This window comes from Phocoena sinus, chromosome 10 (genome assembly GCF_008692025.1).
Source record: "Phocoena sinus isolate mPhoSin1 chromosome 10, mPhoSin1.pri, whole genome shotgun sequence".
Taxonomy (NCBI): domain Eukaryota; kingdom Metazoa; phylum Chordata; class Mammalia; order Artiodactyla; family Phocoenidae; genus Phocoena; species Phocoena sinus.
The window spans coordinates 3,404,396-3,421,440 of record NC_045772.1 but is presented as its reverse complement, the minus strand read 5'-3'; the positions used below and the strand labels follow the sequence as shown (position 1 = coordinate 3,421,440).

General features: G+C 56.4%; 1 protein-coding gene across 1 annotated transcript in view; it reads right to left on the bottom strand.

Moving 5' to 3' along the window:
• The window catches only part of CELSR1 (cadherin EGF LAG seven-pass G-type receptor 1), a 144,626-nt gene extending 128,010 nt beyond the window's left edge, over window positions 1-16,616 (bottom strand). Inside the window, exon 1 of the mRNA XM_032644381.1 lies at window positions 13,817-16,616. Within this exon, the coding sequence (XP_032500272.1) occupies window positions 13,817-16,511 (2,695 nt within the window). The 5' untranslated portion in view covers window positions 16,512-16,616. The remainder of the gene's footprint in view (window positions 1-13,816) is intronic.
• Between the last annotated feature and the right edge of the window lie 429 nt (window positions 16,617-17,045).

Below are 17,045 nucleotides of genomic sequence, written 5' to 3'. Positions count from 1 at the left end.
CTCCTGACGGAGGGGTCACTACAGAGAGGGAAGAAGAACCCCCCTGCCGGGTTCCCCAGCTACAGAGAAAGAGTTGCCACACACCAGTTTGGCCCCTGAAGGAGCTTGGTCAGCTCCCACACTGTCCCAAATTCACTTTTGGTTCAAAAAATGCCAGACTGATGAGTGACAGAAACAAAGGGAGGGAAAGCAGGGTCCTGCAGCAAACACAATGGCTTTCCCAGGCCAGACCAGGAACTTGGACAGCTGTCCCGACCCTGAAGCCCTCAGCTTCCTGCCTTCGGGGTCACCTCCGCCTGGTTTTGCCCAAAAACTGACATCATGTAGCACTTGTCATTTTCTACTTAGCAAATGCCAGAACCGCTGCCCCCCCCCCCGCAATCCCGCTTCCTTGGGCATATCTGTTCCACAGTGAGATGCCCTTGCACACGCGCCGTTAACTCTCCACACCCGCCTACACACACACACACACACACACAGAGGCATGCATGCACACACCCCTGACCTCCGATGGCCACGTGCCGGATGCACAGGAAATCTCTCAGAATAAACCTTAATATTTTCCATTCTCTCTTCTTTGAAGATTCGGGGGAACTTTCAATTACACGTTAGAGAATTTTCCACGCTTAGAAGAGAGGATGAATCGAAAAGGCGACTCCTACAGTCGGGTCCTGGGGCAACAAATCACAAAAGGCAAAGCAGGGTGAGCTCTCATCTTAAAAACATGCTTACCTGCCCTCACACCGACCTTTTGTTCACTACACATCTGGAGGCATGCCCACGTCCACTAAGCCCAAAGGCCGCTACGATTTCCTGAGTAGAGAGTTAGGAGCCTGTGTGATCACAACCGACAGGAAACCTCATCTGGTGTGATATTCAGTCTAATTAGAGGAGCCTGAGGGGAAGAAGGAAAAGGGGAGGATCCTGATGGGTCAACGCAATAAGGGAGACCCTGCTGTGTTCCAGGTGTTCAGGTGGGCAAACCGTGGGTTCCACTGGGAAAGCAGAACTCCATCACTCGATTTAACAGAAAGAAATCAGTTACGTGCCCGAGCACGCAGGCAGGTGCTATAGCGGGTTGAATTGTGCCCTCCAAAAAGATACATCCAAGTCCCAAACCCCGGTACCTGTGAACGTGACCTGATTTGGAAGTAGGGTCTCTGTGGATGTGATAAAGATATAAATTAAGATGAAGTCGTAGAGGAGTGGAATGGGCCCTCAACTCAATAGGACTGGAGGGACTTCCCTGGCAGTCCAGTGGTTAGGACTCTGCGCTTCCACTATGGGGGGGGCTCGGGTTTGAGCCCTGGTCGGGGAACTAAGATCCTGCATGCCATACAGCAAGGCCAAAACACAAAACTCAGTAAGACTGGACTTCTTATGAGCCAGGAGGAGATGTCGAGACACACAGGGAGGGGGCCAGGTGATAACCGAGGCAAGCAGACCAGGGTGATACAGCTGCAGCCCGAGGATCCTGGCAGCCCCCGGAAGAGGCAGGAAGCCCTCCAGCTTCAGAGGGAGCGCCTGCCGATACCTTGATTTCTCGGATCTGTGGCCTCCGGACCGTGAGAGAATAAATGTCCGTTGTTTGAAGGCACCAGTTACAGCAGCCCCCCGAAGCTGACGCAGCAGGTCTGTAACCTTGAAGGACTGGTCCTAACAGAGTCGGCCGAGGGCTTCCCTGGTGGCGCAGTGGTTGACAGTCCGCCTGCCGATGCAGGGGACGCGGGTTCGTGCACCAGTCCGGGAGGATCCCCAGTGGAGAATCACACAGAATGGCCCAAAGCAACCCCAAGACGCCGCCAGAATCTCTGCCCCGGCCCAGATCTTGGAGGGGCAAGGGCTTCGGCTGACCCTTGACCACACGACTGGGCTTCCCAGGGGCTGGGAGGGGAGGGGAGGGGGAGCGACCCTAATGGGTATGGGGTGTCCTCTGGAGGTGACAAAAACCGTTTAGAAAGAGACAGGTGGTGGCTAAACACCACTGTGAACGTACCAAATGCCACTGAATTGTCCACTTTGAAACGGCTTACGTTATGTGAATGTCACCGCAATAAAAATACAAAGGGAAGATGATACCTAATTGCTTACGTGTGTCAAAATGCCAACAAAAGTACGCCTGGACCGGCACACATGCCAAGTTGTACTGAACCCGGGACTCGGTCCTGATGGGGGGAGGTGCCAAATGACAGGGTGAGGCTGGGGACGGCAGAACCTGCCCCGCACGCGGGAGGGGCAGCAGTGTCCCCGCCCCGCTGCTGGCCTCCTCCCATGCAGCCGTGGGACCAGGTGGAGGCACTGGCCTCTGGTCTGGATCCCCAACCCCGAGCCAACCTCCTTCCCCAGGATGGGCTGCAAGGCCCTGGGGACACCCGGGCACCCAGGGACCCTTCTTCTCATCCTGGGCCTTAAAGGTAAGGTACATACTCATCTTTGCGGTTTCTAACATACAGTTAAACACCAAACAGATTTTACTCACGTACCAGACCCCAAATTTATATTAACGTATCTGCCCCGTTTGCTGTGAACGATGTCAAGCCACAGGCTGAACTCAGAAACACAAAGAATGAGACACCCGGGCTCTGCAGTAGGGGCCATCACAACCCAGAACAAGACAAAAGGGATCAGGGCGCAGGTCTGGGGGTGGGGGTGGGGGGAACCACAAGGCAAAGGTACCTGCTTCCACTTGTCCAGCACCTGAGTGGCCGGAACAGTTTTGCTTTGTTGGCATTTTCTTAACTGCGGTAAAATGTACGTAAAGTTTAACACTGTAGTCATTTTTAAGTGTACAGCTCAGTGGCATTAAACACGTTACCGTGCGACCAGCACCACCATCCATCTCCAGGGCTCTTTTCATCCAGCAAAACTGAAACTTTATACCCATCAAACAAACAAACACCCCCCCCATTCCCTCTTCCCCAGCCCTGGTAACGTCCATTCTACTTTCTATCTCCACGAATTTGACTACCCTAGCAACCTCAAATAATCCTACGATATTCGTCCTTCTGTGTCTGGCTTATTTCAATGAGCACAATGTTCTCAAGGTCCATCCACGTGGTAGCCTGTGTCAGAAATTCCTTCCTTCTTAAGGCTGAGTAATATTCCGTGGTATGTAGAGACCACTTTTGCTCATCCGTTCATCCCTCAATGGACACTTGGGCTGCTTCCACCTTTGGCTACCGTGAATCGTGCCGCTATGAACATGGGTGTGCAAATATCTGTTTAAGTCCCTGCTTCTACTTCTTTTGGCTGTATGTCCAGAAGCGGAATTCCTGGATCCTATGGCAATCCTGTGTTTAACTTTTTGAGGAACCACCACACTTTTCCACAGCAGCTGCATCATTTCACATTCCCAACAGGGCACAAGGGTTCCCATTGCTCCACACCCTTGCCAACACTTGCTACTTTCTGCTTTGCTTTGTTTTCATAATGGCCATCCTAAAGGTCTGAGGTGGTGTCCCACTGTGGCTCTGATTTGCGTTTTCCTAGTGATCAGTGGTGTTGAGCATCTTTTGCCTGTGGACCATCCGGCTCTCTTCTTGGGAGAAATGTCTATCGTGTCCTTTGCCCGCTGTGTAATCTGGTTGGTTGTTTCTCTGCTGTTGAGCTGCAGGAGTTCTTTACAAGTTCTGGATAATATTCCCTTATCAGATACTGGATATGGAAGTATTTCGTAACAGCTTTTAAACGCGATCATTTCTCAGCACCTGCACGGTACATGGCAAGAAAAAGGTTTCCCAACTCACAGCCCAGGCTGGACCCTTCACTTACAGAATGACACAGGGTAGGAGTCGAGAGGAGGGTCCTGGGCAATGACCCCACCCCCACCCCCATTTCAATGGAGGCACCAAGGCCCAGAGAGGGCCACCCGGACCAGTGTCAGCAATCAGCACGAGGGCATGCCACCCGGGCTTCCTCGCCAGTGGAACCTCCCTCATGCTCCCCCCAATACTGGAGATGGGTCACAACACAGAAGGACAGCTGCTGGGAGGGTGGCCGCACTTGGCCTTTTCCAACGCAGGGCTGCACAGAAGCTGAACTACTTCACGCTATGGAAACGGTCCTGCAACAATCAACTCACAGGGACCTCCCTGGTGGTCGAGCGGTTAGGACTCTGCGCTTCCACCACAAGGGGCAAGGGTCTGATACCTGGTCAGGGAACTAAGATTCTGCAAGCCACAAGGAGAGGCCAAAAAAAAAAAAAAAACCAACTCACTGATAAAAGTATATTGCTTGGCAAAAAAGCTCTTATCTCCAAATGCTTACAGAGCATATGACTTTATTTACACTACTTGCTGTTAGTTTACCTTAATGAAGTAATAATTTAGAGTGGGTATTTAAAAAATCCTAAAAAGGGCTTCCCTGGTGGCGCAGTGGTTGAGAGTCCGCCTGCCGATGCAGGGGACGCGGGTTCGTGCCCCGGTCCGGGAAGATCCCACATGCCGCGGAGCGGCTGGGCCCGTGAGCCATGGCCGCTGAGCCTGCGCGTCCGGAGCCTGTGCTCCGCAACGGGAGAGGCCACAACAGTGAGAGGCCCACGTACCGCAAAAAAAAAAAAGAAAAAAAAAAATCCTAAAAAGACAAGAAAGCTACAGACCCAGCAGTAAAAACCGATTATAAGAAATGAGAGAAAACTCTTGATTGACTGATGGAGGGAGAGCGGGAGGGAAAGAGGGAAGGCTGGCAGGGGGCTCCCTGGCCAGCAGAATCTATGCTCTTGGAGCCGGAAGTCGCCCCGAGGGCACATCACACAGCTGCTCTGTGTGGGCTCATCCGTGCCCACCTCCCCTGCCTGTGGCTCTGACCCCTGCACTGGCTCTGGCTCCTCCCTGCAGCTGGTGCACACCGGTCCTGCACTCCACACTTTCCTGTGACACAGCTCCACCACAGAAGACCCCATAGAGACTCGGGCACAGCTCCCCAGGACCCCCTGCTTCCCCACCCTGCTCATCCGAGGGAGGGGGGAAGGGCCGATTGCTCCCGTGGAATCAGGCCTGACGCACACACGGCCCTCAGCCCTCCTGTTCTGGGCAATGTGGTCACTCACACCGAGCTTCCATCCTCAGAATCCCCAAACCTAGGCTCCCCCTTCCAGGGCTCAGCCACTGGCCGAAGGTGGGGACTGAAGGGGGTGGTCACCACAGTAGTTAGAGTACTCAGACACCAGGGTCTGGGCCCGGCCCTCCCCACCACCAGCTCGCCGGCCTCAGTCTCCGCTGCGAAATGAGGGTTCTCTGAGACCCCAGTGAGATGACGCAGGCAGAGCCCAAGCACACAAGCCGGAACAGCGTGGTGGCCGTGCTCTCACGTGACCAGCCCAGATGCCCCGTCCGGCTCTGAGGCCAGCCTCCTGCACCGTGGGCCGCTTGGCCCTCGAAGGCCAGGCCCTGACCCCGGACCATGAGCCACAGCAAAGACGAGGAGGGGGGCCCGGCCAGGGAGGGGAGCGGTTAGGGAGGGGGGCCATAACCCCCCAGCTCCCCAGAGCCAGCACAAGGCATTCGGGGACCCGGAAGTGTCCACCCTTTCAGGAAACGTGACGACAGGTGAGGGGTGGGGCAGCCCATCTCAGGTTCCTGCCTATAAAATGGAGGGACTGTCACCTCGCCCACAAGATTCATGGAGAAAGGACACCAGCTCACCTGCTCACCTGAAGTTCACCTGCACCGGCAGCTCCAACGGAAAAGCACGTGGAAAGGTGCCCACAAGGCCAATCCCTGCAGCCTCAGCCGCCGACCTGCCAGGCGCTGAGGATCTGACATGGCGGTGTCCGCCGGCCAAGGGCTGGCACAATGCCCCTTCCACGGGGTCCCCCATCCTCTGTGCGTTCCCAAACCCCTGCACAAGGCCCCCAGCTCCGAGGGACCCCTGTGTTGGCCCACGTGCCCTCCACCACGACGGCAAAGGTTAAAACCCAGTAGCGCAGGGGCTTCCCTGGTGGCGCAGCGGTTGAGAGTCCGCCTGCCGGTGCAGGGGACGCGGGTTCGTGCCCCGGTCCGGGAGGATCCCACATGCTGCGGAGCGGCTGGGCCCGTGAGCCATGGCCGCTGAGCCTGCGCGTCCGGAGCCTGTGCTCCGCAACGGGAGAGGCCACAGCAGTGAGAGGCCCACGTACCGCAAAAGAACCCAACAACAACAACAACAAAAACCCAGTAGTGCAGTGGGTGGAAGGAAAGGTTATTCTAACGTAGTTTGCCTTTAAAGTAGTTGTTTAAATCATGTGTGGGTCTGTTCGTGTATAGACATGCGTACATGTGTACCTGTGTGTATGTGCACATGTGCGTGTCTGTGTGTTTAAGAAAAAACCATGGCCTTTATCCAGGACATCAAGAGACACTCAACCGAGTGATGAAAATGATAAAGCCTCCTGTTGGGCTTTTCCCAGCTTCAGAATGTTCACGCCCAAAAAGGTGATTAGCCAGGTAGCCGCAAGTTCTTACCTGAAGCAAAAGCAGAATTCAGCCATTGGAGGTTTCCTGAGAACAGCCCATTCCTTCCACCCGGGGCCAAGCCCCCAGCCAAGCATGGAAGGAACTGAGAGTGGCCTGTCCTCTGCACAGGCCCCCTCCCCCCCACATCTGTCCTCTAAGTGAAGGCAGAAGAGGAGGCCCTTGGCCTTGGCACGTGGCCCCTCCCCCCGGACCCCTCTGGATCATTCCATAAATAATCCACAGATTTGCTGAGCACCTACTGTGCGCCGAGCCTCAGGCCTACAGGGCAAAGCAGAGGGGGGCCCGTCCCTCTGTCCACCACAACCTGGGTCCCTAACCCGAGTTACCCCGGTTACCCTTCCAAAACAAACATGCAGAAAGGAAGAGGGTTATTTACTATCCCTCCTCCACCCAATATCCAAGAAGGGCTTTTATAAGAACCTACGTGTTCAGGTTAGAGAAGAAGAAAAAACCGAAAACTATTTTCCCCCTAGGCTGTGAGTTGAAAAGAACCAAGCCAATCTTCAGAATATTTTCCGCACTCTCTGCCCCACTTGATAAAATCTACTTCTGTCTGCATCCAAGTGCCAGCGGCCCAGCCACACTACACGCCCCGGGGGGGCACAGACTCTGCTACCAGGGCCCCCGCACCCACCCTCCCACCCACCTGGTTCCTTAAGGGGTTTCTGCTCTCAGGTGCGTGCAGCAGTCCACACCAAAGTGGACTTTCAACGGTGACACCAGGTTCTGGACAGACTTGTGGCGTCACCAACACCAGTCACTTTTCCAGGTATGATATCAGCACCACCCGTCCTTCCGAAGGGCTCACGTGGCTGCAACTTTTCCCGGATTTAAAGAAAACAGTCTCTCTGTCACCCTCATCGGTACGTGGGGACAGATGGAGACCTCATGTCACCAGGTAGGCAGGGCTGAGATGGGGAAAGCTGGGTCCTCGTGAGTCAGGTCACCTGTGGCCTTCAGCCCCTGCCCATCCCCTCCTGCACTCCTGTTCCCGCATCAGGGGTCCCGTGACTCAAAGAGAAGCGGACGCTGCCGTCCCCGCCCCGACTCCTGCAGCCCCATCGACACTCAGCTCGGCCAGAGCAGGCCCTTGACTGCCACTGAGGCCCACCCCCCCAGTCCAGTGCCCCCCAAAGGTGCCAGCGCCTGTGACAGATGAACACCTGTGCAAGCAGCGCATTGCAGGACGGGCTAGGACGGTTCTGCACGTTAACTGGTCAACCCCTCTCGACTGTCAACTCTGCCTGCGTCCCCATGGCCATCCCACCTTCCCTCTGAGCTTCCCCCACACCCGGCCACTCAGTCCTCTGCTCCTCAAGCCCCACAACACCCCGGCTCTCATGGAGACCATCAAGGACCTCCCCTTGGCTAACCCAACTCACACCTCTGTCCTGAGGCTCCCTGAACACCAAAAGCCATCAGCCACTGGTGACCCCCTTCAGGCCCTCACACTCCCTCAGCCTCCAGGGCCCCGGACCCTTGGTTTTGTCCTCCTGCGGGTGTTTATTCCAGCTCCAGCTCTCATGCAGGTCCAGCCTGACCTGCCTGGGCCCCCCCAGGCTGCACCTGACCCATGTCCCCATCATAGGGGTCCTCTGCCCGAGTACCCTCCGCCCCTGCGGCCACGGTGGTCCTCTCTGTCACCCCGGAGGCCACGCTCACCACCTCTGGCTATGGCCCCAGCTGGTCTCGCCTGCCCAGACCTGTACATCCTAACCGTCTTCACGACAAGGTCAAAGGTGCCCAGCTGCACGGGGTCCAAAGTGGCCTCAGGGTCCTCCCCCGGTGCACGCACCTCCTCACCCCACGTTCATCTGCATGTTCCCAAAAGCACAGCCTGAGAGAACACAGCTTGGGAGCCGCCGTCCCGGGTTCAAATCCCAAAGCTGCCACCACAAGCCGGGCGCCCTGGATGCGGGGTCGAGCCTCTGGGGGGCCCTGGTCTGCTCCTCGATGAGACGATACCTTCCACCGACGAAGCTGCGGCAGGAGCAGACAGGTAGCACAGGGTCGGGGTGCGGGGTAGTGGGGGAGGGTCCTAGCACGAGGAGCACGTGGGCTGATCAACCCCACCCTCACCTCCACATCTCACCATCTAACCTCCCAAATCCCCTCCATCCACCCACCCCCATCAGCAGCTCAGCTGCGGGGGAGGGGATTCAGCTGGCGGGAAGACATATCACACTCACCTTGGCACAGGGGAGTCCCCAGCCCACGCTCCCCTTGAATTCACTTCCCTGTTTATCGACTGTCCCCACCCAACCTCCCTCTCCAGGGCCTGGCACACAGTAGGCCTGGCACATAGCAGGCGCTCGATAAACAAATAAACACTCCCTTGTTTCTGAGCCAGTGTTTCTGAAAGTATATTGCCAAGTGACGACCTCCAGATACTAAAGCGCTGAGACAGTTAACTAGCTTCCCAAAGTACCTAACTCTTCCGGGGTAAGTTATGTTACTGGAGAATCCAGCTCGGCGACTGACGTGGTTTAAGCTGGTCTGACCCTTTTCCACAGGGTAAGATTCAGCAAAGAAGCATAATGCTTGCCTCCAGACGCTGCCTGGTACAATGCCCACGTCCCTACTTCCTTGTTGGCCATCACAGTCACTATGATATCCTGTATTTAACTCGGCAAACACTTTTTAAAACTTTATCAAGCCTGGACGGCTTTATCCCATTGAGTCCCACCAGAGTAAACGGATAAAGGTTATTCAATCTTGTTATTTCACGACTTTCAGTATTTTCTGACGCGTCTGAGTGACTCATGGCCCAATCATTTTTACCCCGCAAAATGCTACTTTTCCCACTCCCACTGGCCCACACGTCCACAAGCACGAGATCATTTTCCACCAAATGCATGATGTGCAGCTCACGGCTGGACACCCGCAGGGACACACATGTTCAAGTTGAATTTAAAAGGCCCGTGTTACTAAATGACCAACATCTAGAAAAACTACCTAAGGGACTCCACATGTGACAGTCCCGTTGGGTTATTAGCAACGCTGCTTTCTAAAATGCAAACACGGCTCTTATAAACATTCAGAGTACAAAAGCCCCTATCGTAGAATTTTAAATCTCATTCAAAAACTGTCACATGTAGGGACTTCCCTGGTGGTGCAGTGGTTAGGAATCCGCCCGCCAATGCAGGGGACACAGGTTCGAGCCCTAGTCCGGGAAGATCCCACATGCCCCGGAGCAACTAAACCCGTGAGCCACAACTAGTAAGCCTGCGCTCTAGAGCCCGTGAGCCACAACTACCGAGCCTACGTGCCACAACTACTGAAGTCCGTGCACCTAGAGTCTGTGCTTGGCAACAAGAGAAGCCACCGCAAGGAGAAGCCCACACACCACAACGAAGAGTAGTCCCCGCTCGACACAACTAGAGAAAGCCCGTGCGCAGCAACAAAGACCCAATACAACCAAAAATAAATTTTAAAATTAAAAAAAAAAAAAACTGTCCCATATAAAACAAACACCATGTATCACTGGATGTTATCTAAAAACGGGAGCAATTTGAATGTGACTATGCTCAGAATCCAGAAAATTTTCAGTGTTTTGTCCTTGGTGGGCTACATAAAACCATCAACACTATCTGCTCCCAGTCCAATGATTGTACTAACGCCCCCATCCAGGCAAAAGGAGCTGCCCTCCTCCCAAGCGTGTCCATCTTAGGTACCACATACCCCATCCCCCTCCCCGACCCCACCACCCCCGCCCCAGTCCCCGCAATCCTGTGCACCTTCCCAGCGGCTCCACTTCTGGAGGCATCCAGCCCTTCCTGGCATGGCTTCCACAAAACCTAGTGGACAGCGGGGCTCTTTTTTTTTTTTTTAATTTTATTTTATTTATTTATTTTTGGTTGCATCATGTCTTCGTGTCTTTGTTGCTGAGCACGGGCTTTCTCTAGTTGCGGCGAGCCGGGGCTACTCTTCGTTGCGGCGCGTGGGCTTCTCTTGATGCAGAGCACAGGCTCTAGGCATGCGGGCTTCAGTAGTTGTGGCACACCAGCTCTGTAGTTGTGGCTCGCGGGCTGTAGAGCGCGGGCTTAGTAGTTGTGGTGCACGGGCTTAGTTGCTCTGCGGCATGTGGGATCTTCCTGGACTAGGGCTCGAATCCATGCCCCCTACATTGGCAGGAGGATTCTTTTTTTTTTTTTTTTTTTTTTTTTTGGCGGTACGCGGGCCTCTCATTGCTGTGGCCTCTCCCGTTGCGGAGCACAGGCTCCGGACGCGCAGGCTCAGCGGCCATGGCTCACGGGCCCAGCCGCTCCGCGGCCCGTGGGATCTTCCCGGACCGGGACACGAACCCGCGTCCCCTGGATCGGCAGGCGGACTCTCAACCACTGCGCCACCAGGGAAGACCCATGGGCTCTGCTTTACAGCACCTCGAGGGCGGTAATAATGCGCTAGAGGCCACAGGCATGGCTGTAAACTCGGGGAAGCCAATCACACTTCATTGAAAATAGCTTGTGAGTTCGAAACCCCAGCTTTCCCCATTGTTTCTTTAAAAAAACCTAAGAATCCAAGTCTGGTTAATTCAAAGGCTGACCTTTTTGTTTTGTTCTGTTTCTACACACAGCTTTGCTGTTGGGAATTACATATTTTATAGTTTATAATATTTTTTTCTTTGAAGCATTAAATAGTCGTCAAATGGTCAGAGGGTTGTATAGGATCCCAAGGTGCCTACTTAAACCAGGGCAAGGATTCGGCCCTGAAACAATTCAGCTTAGCAACTAATTCCTCAAAACTTTTCTCTTCTGGTGGTGCAGTCGTTAAGAATCCGCCTGCCAATGCAGGGGACACGGGTTCAATCCCTGGCCCGGGAAGATCCCACATGCTGCAGAGCAACTAAGCCCGTGCACCACAACTAATGAGCCCACATGCCAGAACTAGTGAAGCCCGCGCACCTAGAGCCCGCGCTCCACAACAAGAGAAGCCACCGCTCACCACAGCTAGAGAAAGCCCGCGTGCAATAACGAAGACCCAATGCAACCAAAAATAAATAAGTTTATATTTTAAAGAAGTAACTAAAATGAAATACAATTAAAAAAACAAAACTCTTCTCTCAGGTAAGATGGGAGTGTGAAGAGCCAGCTTGTTTTGCTTAGATCTGGGTGGATGCCTAGTGCTTCTGCTTGCCGGCTATGTGACCCTGAGGAAGTGATGTAACACCTCTGAGCCTCAGTCTCTTCATCTGTATAATGGGCAGCCACCCAATGCCACTCACTTCCCAGGTACCAGAGAAATAAGTGATGGTGCAGGTAAAAGAGTTTACAAAACTGCTTGATATCCAGGCAGAACCCAGTACGAGGTGATCATCACCATCTGGGAGGGTGGACATGAGGCCCCAGTGCCTGACTGACACGAGGGTACGTCACAACGACTGGAAGCCCAAACTGGATCACTGGGACAATTACATCATAGCATGGAGTACCCAACCCACCTTCAACTGTGGTCCTGGCTGTGGTTCCACCCAGTACGCAAGACGGCCCTCAGTAACTAACCTCTTTTGAACAAAATCCATCTTAAACCCTTTATCCAGCCATCATAGGGGAGGCCACATTCCTGATGTTTCAGACACACAAAACATCCCTGCTCCCGGCATGTACCCATTCCCACTAAAGCACCATATCCCCTGTAAATTCAAAACCCTATGATGTTGCCAAGTCTTTTTTTTTTTTTTTTTTTTTTTGGCTGTGTTAGGTCTTCGTTGCTGCACGCAGGCTTTCTCTAGTTGAGGCAAGCAGGGGCTTCTCTTGTTGCAAAGCATGGGCTCTAGGCTCTCGGGCTCTAGAGTGCAGGCTCAGTAGTTGAGGTACACAGGCTTAGTTGCTCCGTGGCATGTGGGATCTTCCCGGACCAGGGATCAGACCCGTGTCCCCTGCACTGGCAGGTGGATTCTTAACCACTGCACCACCAGGGAAGTCCCCCCCAAGTCATTTTTATATAGGCTAAATTTTCCATCCACTCTGCTTTATCTAGCAGGTAAAGCAGTACAGGGGGACAAAGAAAAAGAAAATGCAAATGGAAATTTGTGAAAGAGACTTTCTTTTAAAATTGTTGCTGCTCGGAAAATCCATAACCCTGGTTGACAATTCTCCTTAAAGGCCTATTCCGCATTCTCTACACACGTTCACAACTTCACAAAAGCCACAATGTTCACCTACAGGCAGACTAGGCTGACAACATCAATGCTGCAGTATCGCATGGCCTCAAAACCGGACCTATACGTTCCAGATTTTATAAGCAAACAACTGGAAACTGTTTGCTACCCAATCCTTAGTAAATAAAGAATTACAGCCAAATGCGGAAACAAAATAAATCAGAAAATTAACTTTTTAATTCTTCCAGGGCTCCCATGGGTATGCTGTATTGTAATAATTTATTGTTTAAACAATTCGTCTGAAACACTGACTCCACCCACAGATCCTAACCTTTCTTGGTGATAGTTTGGTCTCCTAATTAAGGTCACCTGCCTGCAGGAGTCACTGAGGGTCTCTTTACTGTTCCCCAATCCACCCCCTGGCCCGGCCAAATCCTTCTCTCTCTCTTCCGTGTCCTCCTGTTTGTCCCACTCTCTGGCCCCGCAGCTCCACCTGACACGGGGAGGTCAGCAGCATGGAGGACCCACCCCTGACTGCCTGGGTCTGGCTGGCTGAGCTGAGACATCCTCCCTCCAGCCCAGAGCGGGCAAGCAGGGTTCCCACACTGGCTCCACCACCAACCCAGGCAGGCCTCTAAGTAACAACCAAATTACAAGTCCACGTCCAGGAGCTGAAGCCAAGATCAAACGAGGCTGCTTTCAAAGAGCTCCCACACAGGCGAGCACACATAAGCCCGACTGTTATAACCTGGAGGAGACAGAAAAGAGGCACGAAAGGAACTAACTCCGGCTGTCTTGCAGGGTGACTCAAGGACCCATCCGGCAATTTCCAACAGTCCCACCCAAGAACTAATTGGCACACGGGCGCACAGTGACCTTTGACCTCTCCAGACAGGCATGAGGCTGACTACAAAGCATCACCAAGCCAACCGGACACTCAGATAACCCGAGACCAGGTTTTTACAGCACAACTCGGGAGCCAGACCCTCTGAGAAAAGCCCAGGAAGCCCTGGTCTTGAACTTGAAGAAGCCCAGGACTGCTCCCAGCAAAAACGCTGAGGGCAGCAGTGCGGTGCCCCTCTCACTCTCCTGGCCTGGTTGAGGAGCGCGTCCCGGGCTAGCGTTATCCAACCATCCAACCGGAGGCCACAAATCCCCAGAGCTACCCGGGCCCTGCCTGACTGCGCCCCGGCAAGCCGGGCGGGCTCGGGGCAGGTCCCCGCAGCTCTCCAGGTGGCCCCGCAGAGCCCCCAGGGCCACTCACCGGAAACAGACACCTCCATGAGCGCCTCCAGAGGCCGGTTGTTGTTCAGGTCGGGGCTGAGCTGCAGCTCGCCCGAGGCGGGGTCCAGCAGCAGCAGCTGGAGCTCGTTGCCGTGCAGGAAGGTGTAGTTGAGGCTGTCTAAGAGGTCAGGGTCATGGGCCGGGATGCGGCCAATCACACCAGTGGGGAAGCTATTGGACTTATTGGTGACATAGTTGTTGAAGAGGATCTGGAAGTCCGGCAGGACCGGGGGGTTGTCGTTCTGGTCCACGAGACGGATGCGCACCGTGGCCCGGCTCACCAGGGGGGCCGACGTAGCCTGCACCACGAGCACATACTCCCGCCGGGCCTCAAAGTCCAGCTCGACCAGGGCACGTAGGTCCCCACTCAGCAGGTCAAGCTGGAAGACCTCAGGCACGTTGCCTTCCACGATCTGGTACATGATCTGGGCGTTGGGGCCTTCGTCGGGGTCACCAGCTCGAATCCTCGCCACCACGGACCCCACCGGGCTGTTCTCCTCCACAAACAGCTCCAGCTCGTCCCTCTCAAACACCGGAGGGTTGTCATTAATGTCCAAGACGGTCACCTGGATTTCCACGGAGGCGCTAAGGGGCACCGGGTTACCCCGGTCCACGGCCAGGGCACGAAGATTATACACGGCCACGTTCTCCCGGTCCAGCCGGCGCTGGGTGCGGATCACGCCAGATGTGGGCTCAATGTAGAAGTCCCCATCGCCATCGTCGCCGCCCTGGAAGGTGTACAGCAGGCGGCCATTGGGGCCTGAGTCCCGATCCGTGGCCGAGACCTGGAGGACGCTGGTTGATGGGGGAGCATCCTCGAAGACGGAGCCCTGGTAAAAATCCCGCAGGAACCGCGGTGCATTGTCATTGGCGTCCAGGACGAGGATCTCCAGGGAGGTGGTGTCGGACTTCTGAGGGACACCGTTGTCCCGAGCTGTGATGCCCAGCGTGTAGGCGGCCTGGCTCTCGTAGTCCAGCTCCGTCTCAGTGTAGATGGTGCCGGTGTTGGGGTCGATTCGGAACTGCGGCACGGGATCCTCCAGCACGTAGGTGATGCGGGCGTTCTCGCCGGTGTCCTCGTCGGTGGCGCTGATGGTGGCGATGGAGGTGCCCACAGGCCGGTCCTCGCTGACGCTCACGGTGTAGTGCGAGCTCTGGAAGACCGGCCGGTGGGTGTTGGCGTCGGTGACGTTGATGAAGACCTGCGCAGTGTGAGCGCGCATGCCGTCTGATGCGGTTACCGCCAGCACGTACTGCCGTTCCTGCTTGTAGTCCAGTGGCAGCGCCAGCGTGATGAGGCCACCGCCACTCTGGCTGCTGAGCGCGAAGCGGTTCCGCGTGTTGCCGCCGGTGAGCTGGTAGGTGATCACACTGTTAGCATCCCGGTCGAGGGCCCGCAGGGTCAGCACGCTGCTCCCCACGGCTGCGTCCTCGTTCAAGCGCAGCTCGTACACGGGCTGCGTGAACATGGGGTCGTTGTCATTTACGTCTAGCACCGTGATGGCCACGCTGGCGGAGGAGCTCATGGGCGGCGAGCCGTGGTCCACCGCCTCCACCGCGAAGCTGTAATGCTCCAATTCCTCACGGTCCAGCTCCGCACACACGGTGATCCAGCCCGAGCTGTTGTGGATGTGGAAAGGGAAGTCCGCGGCCGAAGCGGGGTCTTGGGGCCCAGCACCGCCACTGCCCACGGAGGCCGAGGCGGTGTCCACCAGGCGGTAGCGCAAACGCGCGTTCTCACCCGCGTCTGCGTCCACCGCCTGAATGTGCAGAACCGAGTGGCCCAGAGGCACGTTCTCCAGCACGGCTGCCTGAAAGGGGCTGCTCACAAATATGGGGGCGTTGTCGTTCACGTCCAGCACCTGCACCGAGACCAGCCCCGAGGAGTTGATGAGTGGAGGCCGGCCCCCGTCCTGGGCCTTGATGCGCAGCGTGTACTCCCGGATGGCCTCGAAGTCCAGGGGGTTGATCACATCCAGGCTGCCGCTCAGCGAATGCAGGTAGAACTGCCCCTTCAGGTTCCCGCTGATGATGCTGTAGTGTATGGCCGCGTTCTGGCCCTGGTCCCGATCTGTGGCCTGCACTCGCAGCACGGGCGTGTTGACCGCCACGTCCTCGGGCACCTGGACCACGTAGCGCTTCTCGCTGAACTGGGGGTAGTTGTCGTTCTCGTCCTCCACCACGATGTGCACGGTGGCAGTGGCACTGAGCGGGCCCGGGTTGCGGCCCTGGTCGTTGGCCTCCACCAGCAGCTGGTAGGAGGCCTCTTCCTCCCGGTCCACCACCGCCCGGGTGCGCACTACGCCCGAGCGCTCGTCGATCTCGAAGACACCACCCGCGCCCTCCAGCAGCCGGTAGCGCATATTGGCGTTGGAGGGCGCGTCGCCGTCGGTAGCGCGGATGGTCAGAACCTCGTAGCCCACCTCCAGGTTCTCGCGCACTCGCTCGCGGTACTCAGACTGCTCGAAGACCGGACTGTGGTCGTTGGTGTCGCTGACTGTGACGGTGAGGTAGGTGGCGGCCGAGCGCCGAGGCGAGCCGTGGTCCACAGCGCTCACTTTGAGTACGTGCGTGTCCTTGGTCTCGCGGTCCAGCGCGCGGGCGGTGCTCACCAAGCCCGTGTCGGAGTCGATGAGGAAGTAGCCATTGGAGCGCTCATCGAACAGCGCCTCCATCTGGTAGCTCAGGCGCCCCGCCTCGCCCTCGTCCGGGTCGTGCGCGCGCAGCTCGATGACCGCGGTGCCCGCCGGCTCGTTCTCAGGCACCGACACCTGGTAGCTGGGCAGCTGGAACTGCGGGGTAGTGCTGCCGCCAGCGCCCCGCCGGGCCCGCCGCGCCGCCCCCGCCCCGACCTGAGGCAGGCTTGGCGGCGACAGCGATGGGGAGGGTGTCCCCGAGGCCGCCTCCAGCGCCAGCTCCACCCGGATGGTGCCGGCCGCGCGCCGCAGGGCACAGAGCAGGCGCAGGCGGGCCGAGCCACCAGGCGGCAGGCAGACCGGGCGGCGTGGGCAACGGGACCCGGCGCGCGGCGGGCAGCCGCAGGCGGGGAAAGTGGTCAGGGCCTCGAGCGCCGAGTGCAGCGTGGCCCCGCCGCCGCCGGGTCCCGGGAAGCAGAACACCGCGCCGGGGCCAGGCACCGTGAGCACAGCCCGCGCGCGCAGCTCCGCGCCGGGAGCTCGTCCGCGCCGGGGCCGGGCGCTGCAACCGGG